Raw genomic sequence first — 12488 nt, forward strand, 5'->3', positions numbered from 1 at the left:
ATGCTGATCCTCGGCCTCTCGGCCATCACCATCTCCTGCTGTGCGTCAGCCATGTACACCCCGGTGGAGGGCTGGGGCTACTTAGACTCTCTCTACTTCTGTTTTGTCACCTTCAGCACCATCGGCTTCGGGGACTACGTCAGCAGTCAGAGCGCGGCGTACGAACACCAGGCGCTGTACAGGGTGGCCAACTTCTTCTTCATGCTGGCGGGCGTCTGCTGCATCTACTCGCTCTTCAACGTCATCTCCATCGTCATCAAGCAGGTGCTGAACTGGATGCTGGAGAAAATGAGCTGCTTGTTTTGCCAGCGTTGCAATAAAGCCAGCACCTTCCTCGGCCGACGCAACGCCATCCGCCCGGGCTCCAAGGGTCGCCAGGGCCCGCTTGGGCAGCCGCCCGAATCCGACGGCCATTACGACAGCGACACCGAGGGTCGCAGGCTCTCGGGAGAGATGATTTCTATGAAAGACTTGGCGGCTTCCAACAAGGTATCGCTAGCAATCATGCAGAAACAGCTTTCCGAATCGGCCAACGGATATCCCAGGACCGTTTGCGGCAGCTCCCGCCACAACGGCTTCTCCGGGGGCGTCGGTGCTCTCGGGATCATGAACAATCGGCTTGCAGAGACGAGTAACTCCAGGTAGAGGACTCACTCACGGTGCTTCGGAACCCCGTGGAACCCCCGAGGATGTCGGCCATAGATAATACTTTAAAACAAATGTAGCTTGTTGTGCATGATCTATTGGATGATTATGTTTGATGAAGGCAGTAATCGCAGCAGTGATGCTCAGCAGTGGTTGTTAAAAACAACAACAAAAAAAAGAACTACGGAGCAGATGATGAATTTATCTGGAAGAGTGGGACTTAAAACTCACCCATTTCATTTACCTTCATTTAAGAACAAACTGATGAGTCTCTGAAGTGTCAGGAAAGTCTCCGTTGGAATATGTTGAGCAAACCGAGGCTCAGTCAACACGTACTAAAGAGTAAGTGGATTTTTCTTCCACTTATTATTTGAAAAAAAACTTTATAGCCAACCATTTTTTTTGCTGGATTCAAGCGCCATTGGAATGTATTGAGTTGACACTTATTCAACAAATAACTCAACTAACCTAAAAACACTTTCCAATATAACGACACAAACGTTTTATGGGGGGGTTTTCATGCAAGCAGCCATATTTAAATTATAATACCTGCGCACAAAAAATATATATTTATTTATTTAATTTACATTGTATTGTTTATCAGTGTCTGAAATGTTTCTGACAGTAAGATGTATTTTTTTTATGCACTAAAATGTTTTTTTATGTTAAGTTATTTTATTGTCGCTGTATAAATCTGCCACGACTTGAAAATAAGGCTTTAAATAAGACCTTAAACCTGGTCTGTAGTGCAAATTCTGCTGCTCTAAAAAAGATGGTTTCCTAACTAAAGTCTCACGATTCATTCCTACGGGTTGACTGAGCCTACGATTGGAAATCAATCAAGTTTTGTTTTTGAATGTTGAATATTTTCAAAACTGTAGTGTGGACACTGAACGATATATAGCACATACTGATCTATGCATTATAATGTACGTCACACGCATCTTTTGCACCATTTCCTGGACCCTGCATTGAATATATTCAAGCGACCATTTCTCTCCTTGAGTCAAAGGAAGCAGCCGGACACACAGAGAGAGGAGGTCCGACTGAAAGCAGCGATGTAGCAGCTCTTTCTTGTTTCAAACCAGGGCAGTGAACGGCGGCTTCACTCCAGAGCGACACACCAATAGCTACGTACGATGCAGTTAAGAGCAACGAGGAAAAAAATGAAAATCCATTTCTCGTGAGAAGGAGCTGGTCCTCTTATCAGCTCCAAACATACTTCAGCGGCCAAAGACTTTGACTCCAAGGGTAACAGAAAGAAGAAAAAAAAAATGCCACCTCCCACTCCTCTCTTTCCAGCTCGCAGCGTCTGTGGACGGAAACAACTGATAAAAGCTTGCAACGTCTTAATTACTCTTCAAACATTTCGACGAGTTTATGAAGGAAGGACAACAAAAGTGTTGTGTGTGTGTTTTCTTTCCTTCACTCGGTATTCAACGGGTTCAAAACATCAAATGCCAATTAAATCATTTCACTTTCAAGTCTAAAGTAAGAATTAATGGGGATTTATTTTACAACTTCGTTTTGATTTCTGCTGAAATCTCAACCAAAGAAAATCACTTGAAAAACAACATGTGCAGAGAAAGATTTATTTTACTGATTTGTATTTTATCACCCCACATTTCTCAACTCAACGCTAGGTTTCAGAAGCCATTTAAGTGAGTGATAAATTCTTCAAAATCCCTCTGGATCCAGATGAAACTCCTGAACACCACCGTAATTTTAATTATCGAAAACTTTCCTTAAAAAGTCGCGTTTTGTTTCGGATTAAACAACTTGGCGAAGATAATAAAACAATAATAAACACATTGATAATCAAAGGCAGTGCACCAAACTTTCGAACTTCAATCATCCTTATAATACAAATATAAAAAACATAGGATAAGAATTTAAAAGTGCATTAAGTTGGACGACATGGATGAATGTTTATATTTCTACAAACCTTATTTTGCACCAATTTTGTATGAGTTTCTTTAAAAAAGTTTAACTAATCTGCACGTGATTTTAAAATGACACCAACAGTAACAAGTACACTGTCTCTCATGATCATCTATTATTGAGACGACAAAGTATATTATCAAATCAGCTCCTTCTTTAAATTAATAATCATCAAGCGAGAGCCGCCTCGTGGAAAACCTTCCACTAGAACAAGAAAAAACATTGGATTACATTAAAGAATAAACAAGCAAACCCCAAAAAACGAATTATTCCTGCAACAGATTTTCAGACAAATAGACAGACAGGTTAATTTTATTTGTACCTCCAAAATGGGAATTCACAGATTTGATGCTCACCACTAGAAAAAAAAGATTCTTTAAATCTGTAGTACTAAGAACCAAGTCATTTTTATGTGGCCGGACGAATGGTTGGTTCAAAATCAAACTAGATGTTGATATTATGTTTAAAATAAAATACCAAACAGAGATTATTGATATCAATGATACAGACTTCTAAGTAGAGTAATATAGTAATATAGTAGTAGAGAATATTCTAAGGAATTTAATGGGTGTGTTTGAAGAAAGACAAACACAGATGTGATTAAGATAGATTGAGTCTGCGAGAGTTAAAAGACAATAATAAAAATAATGCAGTAATAGACACTTTTGTTTGACCACTCGTATGAACGAGTTTGACACTGTTTAAACTAAACTAAAACAACTAAAAACAACTGTTGAATCCAACTATTCTAACTGTACTTTTTCCGGACCTAACCAATGTTCCACAGTGTAATCCGACTCATTCATAAATCAGAACCACGTCCTCCAGGTCATTAAAACTGGAAACTCTCTGCACCTTTCCTCCGCCGGGAAGACTAAACGGCTGCTCGCGTCGCCCTCATGAAAATCCAGCCAATGAAAAATAATCATAATCTAGCATCGCTCGATTTCAGGCCTCAATTAAAACATGGGTCATAACACTCGTGCACTTAAAAAAACAATTATTAGAAAACCATCTTTTCGTTGAATATCGAGGGAAGAAATTACACACAAGGAAGGTAGAAATAGAGCGTGATTGTAAATGATTTATCTGTAGATCGATGATGCATCTGTTTGTTTTTTTTAAAGCCAAAGAAAGACCCGCAGTCCTGGCGATCTCAGTGTGAATGTGTGACAGGGGATTAATGGATGCGGGTGTTTGCAGTGCTGGCCGGTCAGGCTGCCTACTAAATAAGCCTCCTTTGTTACTGTTTAAGCAACTATTCCCTGAGATTTAAGGCTCAAGCGATTGCAGTTTGATGATGACAAACAGATCCGTGGAGGAAGATTCAGTGAATCCACTCGCTGATAGAAGCCTGGAGCGGGTACCGGACCCCCCAAAAGATTGAGAAGTAGCAGTGGGAGTTTCCATTTAAAAGGAATTAAATGGAAATCAGGCACTTATCTCTGACCTCCCCCCTCGCACCTATCTCCAGCATCTCGTAACCTCCCGGACCCCTCGCTTCTACCCGCCATTCTTGCTCTCCAAACACACACCCTGCACCAAATCTCTGCTGCGGATCTCTGCACTCCCCTCACGCGTTACACTGTGAAGCCATTAAAAATACATTCTATATGAATAATATCCCGTGTTCACCAAGGAATATTAACCTCGTCTCTCATGATAACTGAATGTATATCGTTCGTTTTCCACATGTGTGTCCCACCCAGACGATTATAGGAAAAATGACTCAGGTAGTTACTTCTTCAGGCTTGTCTTAGTTTTTTTTCTTGCATGTAACTATGGTGGAGCCATATGTGATAGTTGTACATAAGACACTAGAATCTTTGAAATATATTTTTATACTTGCAGATAAAAAAATAAAAAATGTATAAATAAAAGGATGATTGAACGTCTTGCTGTTACATGTTAGTCGTCAACAGGTCAGACTTTTACACTTTCGGGTGATACACGAATCAAGAATGATGAGGGGGAAATGGCTTTTTTTTCGTGAGTTTTTAAACTGATACCACTCTGAATCTCTCTGGATTCTGTAGGATAAATATTCAACGGTGGTCAGCAGTTTATAAACTGCAGACTCAAGAGATGGTGAGAAGACAAGAAAAAGCAATAACATGTAAATATTAAACCCCACAATCAGTGACACTATTAAATCAACAGCAAGTGAAGCAAAATGTAAAATAGTGAAGAACAAAACATGCACAAACACACACACACACACACAAATGAGTGCTGCTGTTTATCATTTCTTTAAAGACTTATAACCGACAACATTGGAAATTTTAAATAACAGAAAAGAGAGACTAGCAAAAAGGGCCGTTACTATCATTTTCATAGACATGCTGGCGACATTATAACTCGCCAGAATCACAGCTGAAGTTACTGATGCATTAATAATTCTCTTAAACTATTTTTGGTTGTTTTAAAAAACATTTATTTCTGTGTGAAAAGAAACTTCATTATATGATACAGTGTCTTCCTTTTAAAAGGCCACTAGATGGCGTTCAACTTAGAGTGCCATCTAGTGGCCTTTCAAAATGAAGACACTGTATCACGATACAGTGTCTTCACTACACAGTTGTTTCATGAGGCTTCGTCAACCCATCAATAGCTGTAGTTGGTCTTTTAAAGCAGCACTAAGTAACATTTAAATGTTGTTGTTTTTTCTTCAAATCTTCAAATGTTTCATCTTAAAGAATCATAAGTAATACAACACTCTGGCTATTAACTTAAATAAGTCTCATAAGTCTCTCATTATGAAACTTTGACTCGCCCACTTGAGCATTCAACATTACCAAAGTGGGTCGGAGACGAGGGTTTCATTCATTTTCATAATGACTACTGCAAAACAACAAACCCAGCTAACACCTTTATCTTGTTTGTGTGCTTCAGTTTAAACAATATATTGCTATTACGCTTTTCTAGCACTACACAAAACCAACATGGTCACTTACATATAAAACCACTTTCAACGGATTTGGGTCCGATTTAACACTATCTCTACAAGAGTTGATTTCGTAGGATATTGTGTCCATGTGTGTCAGTTATGTATACATAATATAACTGCTAGTCTTAACAAACACTACACTTTTACTACTTCACTATTACCAAATCCACATGGATGGCAGCTTGAACTGACTTAAACAATTCTGTAACACATTTTCAAGTTTATTTTTTACAAATTATATATAAAATCGTTTAATTTACACAAAAAAATGTTATTTACAATGACCAAGATAACTGTTAAAAATTTGAATAGATAAAAACAATCGTACTGTTTAACTCTATTGACATATTAAGATGAATAGTTTTGGCATTAAAGTAAATAGCAGCGATCAATGTGTTAAGAGAGCTTTGAGCAAAATACAAAAAAGTCTCCAGGTAGAAATGTCATCATGTCAAATATTAGGAAGATGCTCCCGGAATTTTTATTTTCCCTGCAAAAAAACGAACACAATCATGGATCACCCATCAATAAAATACAACTATTCTTTGGTAATAAACTGGATTATTCATCACACAAACAGATCAAAAAAACGTCTGTTCACTTGTGTTTCTGATGTTTAAGAAGGCAGTTCATCTTGAAATCTTTGATGCAAAATGTATAATTCTTCAGATTTTGATCAATAGATAACAGATTAAAGTAAAAAACCAGAGGAAAGATTTCACTTGAATGAATCATATTCAGAGTGGTATCAATGATCTGCTTCCAACCATGAGGAAGCTCACAAACGTACCCACATAGATGACTTGTTCTGGGCAGAGAGAGTGAGGGTGTGTTCTGTGGGTCGCTGCCTTTACCAGATGTGACATCGCCGACGTGGGGAATGACGGAATCCAGAGGTTATCTGAGCTGCAGCACTAGTGTAACTTAATATATCAGTGTTCTCTTTCTATTACACCAGTTGGGCCATTGCTCTGGGAAAAATATATCTTTCTGCACCCGGAATGGGAACTTCGATTTCCCCCCATATGAGGTTTTTAAGAAATGGCGAATTTATCCTATAAGATATGTATCTCCGAAACCCACATTTATCTAAAAAGCATGTTTTGCATTTGTCCGTCTGTCCCTCTCCAACTGTTAGTTCAAATGATGTCCATGAAGAAATGTATTTTTCTTGAGCCTGAGCGACCGTTGAAGAGTCGCAGTATTGAGGGTCATCACTTTGTTCAATCGCATGCGTGTCTTGAAAATCATTTGCCTTACTTTGATGTATGAACACAGAATTGTGCCGACCGAGCATTTGTGAAGGTGTCTTGTGTCAAATTTATTTATTGATTTTTTTCTTTGCAATTGCAAAAAAATGATCTCCATTGATTGCAATGGTTTAAAGTTCCCGCGTTGATTTGTAAGGCATTCGGTGACGCCGTGGGGACCTTTTTTTTTTTTTTTTTTTTCCGTTCAACGTCGAGGCGGCTCGCCTCATGAATGACATGTGTCACTCGAAACCAGCGAGCGGGGTCAACAGATGATGCGTTACACACCGAAAAGACTGATGATGATGCTCCATAGAGAAGTACGGAGCGCTTGACCTTTGACTCATTGTCTCATGTTGCTTGCTCTCATGTTGTGGTGTAACACTGAGGACTTACGTTTGCAAGTTGCACATTTATACCAATGATTGTACTTTTATATTTGTGTAAATAAAAGTTACATCTGTATCGATTCTCGGCTTTTGCTCAGAACGATGACATCATGTCAGTGACATGTACTGTATATGCGGGTCATGCATTTTTGACCCGTCCATCGACTCTCTTTTTCTTTGTTTTCCAAGCTCTTCACCTCATAGGAAAGAAAATAAGTAATTAAATCAAAGAAAATATGTTATAAAGACATTTCTTTTGGCCATGTCACATATTACAAAATGGAGTCATTTGATCTTTATTATACAATTTGTATATAATGCAAATATATAAATATTTTGTTCAGTAAATGAGAAAATTATTTTAAATAGTGTGAAAAATGTATATAAGAAAAATGATATACATTTTTATTTTGCTTCTTATGAAATTACAGAAATAGGACAGTGGAATATATATGCATGTAAATACAGTACATATAAATAAATATATTTAGTTATTAGGGTTTCGGAAAATATAGAAATATTCTTTCAACGATACTGTATCGATTATATACATTTACAATTATACATTTTTGTGTTAACATCGATTTTTATGGTTAATAGTTTGATAATGTGTAAAATAATACTATTTGTTACAATTAAAATCCAAATATTCATGCGCTTTGTTCATATTTGTGTATTTATTATTTCCTCTGCAGCTGAATTAACATAGAAATCCGGCGATGACTGAGGACGAGAGGATACAGTCGACTCCATTCGCTTTTAAAGCTGATGTTTGGACCTATTTTGGTTTCAGGACGAATGAAAGCATCCATGTGGTCTGTAAATTCTGCAACGACAAAGTCAAGTAATCGAAAATACTACAAATATATTATTTTTACTACTATATCGCGATATATCATATTGTTGCCCCTGTATCATGAAACGTATTGTATCACCAGATTCTTTCCAATACAACAGTTACATTATTTTTGATCAACTATTTAATGAAGCAAAACTAAAAATCGAGTTGGATTTTTTACCATGAGGAGTTTTTTCTATTGTAAACATATTTAGCTGTTTAAAAAGACAAAACACTTGTATGTTTGATACAAAATTAAGAAAGGAGTTTCAGTTTGTGCCAAATTTACTGCCTTTGTTTTTAGTGCATTAAAAAAAAACATTAGTTTCCTGTGTGATGGTATTTATTGGCATAAATAAGGGTTTTGTGATTCAACAGCAGCAACAGCATGTACTTATATCAGAGTGAACATAAACACTGACAATATCCATCATTATTTTGATGGTTGATTGTTTCCATTGAGAGGCTCTCGTCTCCTGACGTTATAAATAATAAAGCATACATTCATACTGCAGACTTTATCCCGTCCTCCCACAACCCACTTTGCTCCGTGAGTCACTGATATTTAAATGTGAGACACAGTCATTCACAAACGGTCGCGGATGACTGACATTCCAATCAAACTTTATAAAAACTAAATCATTTTTTAATGAATTTCACTAGGAAGCTCTGCAGGTCGTTATTCTTAGTGTAGATCTCACCCAACTTTTTAATTTTTTAACCTTGAATGAGTGGGTTTTATGAAGGATTTAATTCAACATTCAACCATTTTATGGAGTCCTGGAGCTTTGGGTCGCACAGAAAGAAGAAGACCATCAAACTACCAAGGACCATGTATCAAGGACATGAAAACTAACTTGGCCGGCTTAACTAGTTGATTCTTGTTCATCTATTAACTCCACAAAAACCCTTTCAATGCACACCGACCTCTGCAAGACGAGGTCAGTGTGCCAATTCCGCGAACACAACTTCCATCTGGGTTTTTCTTTCTGTCCAGACAGAGTTGTTATAAAAATGGAGCCCAGAGACTCAAACCTTTTGAAATGAAGAAACTCAACTGCACTGAAAAGAAACATGTTTGTTGTTAAAGCATCTGCTTCCTATCACTTTCTGACCTCTAGCTCCTTCCACATCGGTTTGTTTCCAACGACCTTTTCACTCATTTAAATCATTATTTCATTATTATTTTATTTGCTTGCTTTTATTCTTGATGTTATTTTTTGTATTGTGTATTGTACTGTTTGCTGCCAGCGATGTAGAGACGCAAAAATGTTGAAGTCTTCCTCTCCAAGATGCAGTAGATGAAATCTTGATGCGGTCGATGAAATCTCGGCAAACGAGAGGTTACAAGAGTTGAGTCTGTTATGATGTAATAATGGCTTCACTCCTCCTCCAGTCAGCTGTAATCACGCCCCGCTTCGTTTATACAATAACTCCCTTGGAGGTGGAAAATTCCGGGATTAATGACGTGCCGTGACAAACCTGAATGCTTGACCAATCACAGAAGACTGGGTATGGTTGAGGTAAACAATATTTCCTCTCCAGAAACACAGTGTTTTCAGTGGGCGGGGCTTAAGCACATTTTCTAATGTAAATGTTTAAATGAAAAGAGAGTTTTGTACAAACAGACTGATAGAGGTCCAAGATCTATTTAAGACACACCTAAATCAACACATAAGTTGTTTAAGACTTTCTTTTTACCTTTATCTTTTTTTGTGAGTCCTTCAAAATGAATTGAAAAACGTACTGGTACAGTGAACAATGTAATAAACTGTGTTTTGTTACAAGTAAGTCCCTAAAGTAAAATCTCTGGAAGAAATCCTCTGTTTTCTTGGCTGATCCTTCATCTGATCCTGGCAACCGACTCATCGTCTGTAGCTAAAACTGAAACTGTGAAAGTGTATTTTTTGTTTGCCTGTGAAGATGATTTGCTCATTTTCCCCTTGAAACATCCACCGTCTACTTCCTATATCTCGGTCTGTGATGTCACGATTATTCCTAAAGGCACTTAGCACTCTTCGTGACCTCCATCCTGACAATGTGAATTTAGGCTTAACTACTGTAACAATGAATGTCAAATAAATAACTAGTTGAACGACATCTGCCACTGGATTATGGGACCAACACATAAATATGCTAGTTATTCCCTCAAGAAATCTTCAATATTAGTAGTTAAACATTGTGATTTATAGCCTTAATTAAGACATGTGTGCCTCTGTTGTAACCTCCCGGGATTCCAACAGCGTTAGTTGTGACCCTCCTGTGTGTGTGTGTGTGCACGTGGCTGATAACTGCTTGTTTGGTCTGTGCTTCGCTCAGGTAATCTCACAAACTCACCGCCCACTAACCACAGTAATGGCTCAATCAGAGAGTTGGTCGCGAAGTCAACTTTAATTACATTCATTATTACAATCATTCCTCCCGAACGGAGAAGTGGAAAAACACCACGAGATCCGTCTGATGTTTGCTCGACAACATTTTGGAGCTGATAGTTTTGTGTTTGCCTCAATATCTCGCAGCCGTCTCTCACAAAAGAAACGGGAGGATTAATCCAGATTAACGGCTTTTTCCCCCATTTTTGGTTCCAATCTTTTAGGACGTGTTGAGGAAATGACTAATACCGTTATCACCTCCTTGTCGTTGTGCCCGTGAGCAACACTCGTGCTTGTCTTTGAGCAGAACAAGTTCAACCTTTCGCTTGCAGGAGGTGGTGTTTTCCTCTCGGTCCCAGCAGGAGTCGGAGAAACGAGTTTCGATTCTATTGCGGCGGCCATTTGTCAGCTGCTGCCTCCTCAAATTAAATGTCAACTGTGAATTGAAGACAGTCAAGTTAAACCAGAGGAGTTAACCGTCATCCATTTTTAATCTTCTTATCTGCTTTCTATTCTTGTAAAGGCTTTTTTTTTTTTTCAAAGTTACTGTTGATGACATCACTCAAAAACAAGGAGCCAAGGTCTCAGGCGATCAAATTGATGTGATGTATTTGGTCTTTAACGGTAAAAAGTAAGGCTGTTTCATATCGTGTGATCAATGGTTTGTATTAAGAGATCAATTGATCATGATCTGTAATTCATTGATCAACTTACCACCAGCAGGGCTGAATATTGACGTGTCCTTATGTATAAATCGTTACCAAATACAAAATGAAAGTTATAACATCAAGTACTTACCAGTCAGGGTTTATCTAACCATTGTTTTCACCAATCATAAGGAATATTGCACAAAAAAAATAGACTATACAAAAAGAAATTGAAAGATAAAGAGAAAAAGTAAAGTTAGAGATTAAAAAGTAGATGAATGTGATCATTAAGAAAACAGTAATATACTGTATATACTGGGAGATAAAGACCTCATTTATATCCAGACATTTCATTTAAAATAAATATAATTTGTGGCTCAAATTAATGGTTGGTAATGGGCTGGTAAAGTTAATGTTATCTATGATAAAAGACACCTTTATCTAAGATAATGTAAACATCAGTTTGAGAACAGTTTTTATCCTGCTTGTTTTTGTTGGTTTTCAAGTAAAAAATTGTTTCGTAGAACACACAAATTGACTGCCGAGATGATTTAATCCCAAACTCTCAACCCTGCCACTGCAGCTCCAGCTGCCACGGTGATAAAACAGGACACATCCACGAGGTTCAGAGGTGTGAGGCGGCACAGCAGAGGATGAAACAGACTATTGGACTTTATTAAGAGAGAGAGAGGGGTGGGGTGGCTACAAAAGTATCTTTGAGCTAAATTTGGGTGAGCCCACAGTCCAACATGTTTTGGATGCCAGAAGAATGTAGGGGAAAAAAGTAGTGATGTTTTGATGAGGGCCCACGTGATACAGTTGTATCATGAAACAGTGTCTTATTTTTTTTTGAAAGACCACTAGATGTCACTCTCTGCTTTATAATCTGTGGTGTTAATCTAATATTTCAATGAAATATAAAAGATCCGCCATTTCGTTAGAACTTTGCGCTTGGCCCTCTAAGACATCTCTGCGATAGATCTCTTCTTGCTATAAGCCCATGATCATGTAAGTTGTTTCTCTGATTATTTTTTTTAATTTCACTAAACGAGCATGTTCTCTTAAACTCATTCCTGTGATTGTGTCCTTCTTTACCACCACCAAGTATCGAGACTGTGGAGGGACAACTTGGTGCCGTGACCCGGATTCCTCATTCCTCAAGCTAAATCCTCCAACAACTAGGGAAAGAGTCTTTGTCCTCTTAGAAATGGGACGCCCCTTGAGAGCTGATACCTCATCATACGTCGTCCATTACCATCCAAAGAATATTTCACACTGATAAACTATATTTGCAATTGAAATATTGTGACCCTGATCTGGAAAAGCGCTATATAAATAAAAATTACTTACTTACTTACTTACTATTATTATAATATTATCTTAACGGTCTATATGGGGTTCGGTTTTTGAAGAGTCCATCAGTGACATCACGTGTATGTATCTCAGACAATAATACACA

General features: G+C 37.8%; 1 protein-coding gene across 1 annotated transcript in view; it reads left to right on the forward strand.

Annotated features, from left to right (window-relative positions):
- The window catches only part of kcnk12 (potassium channel, subfamily K, member 12), a 32087-nt gene extending 31442 nt beyond the window's left edge, over window positions 1-645 (forward strand). Inside the window, exon 2 of the mRNA XM_087802492.1 lies at window positions 1-645. This exon is cut by the window's left edge and continues 248 nt beyond it. Coding sequence (XP_087658618.1) covers window positions 1-645 — 645 coding nt within the window.
- The last annotated feature ends 11843 nt before the right edge of the window (window positions 646-12488 follow it).

Source organism: Callionymus lyra, chromosome 11, assembly GCF_982586985.1.
Source record: "Callionymus lyra chromosome 11, fCalLyr1.hap1.1, whole genome shotgun sequence".
Classification (NCBI taxonomy): Eukaryota; Metazoa; Chordata; class Actinopteri; order Syngnathiformes; family Callionymidae; genus Callionymus; species Callionymus lyra.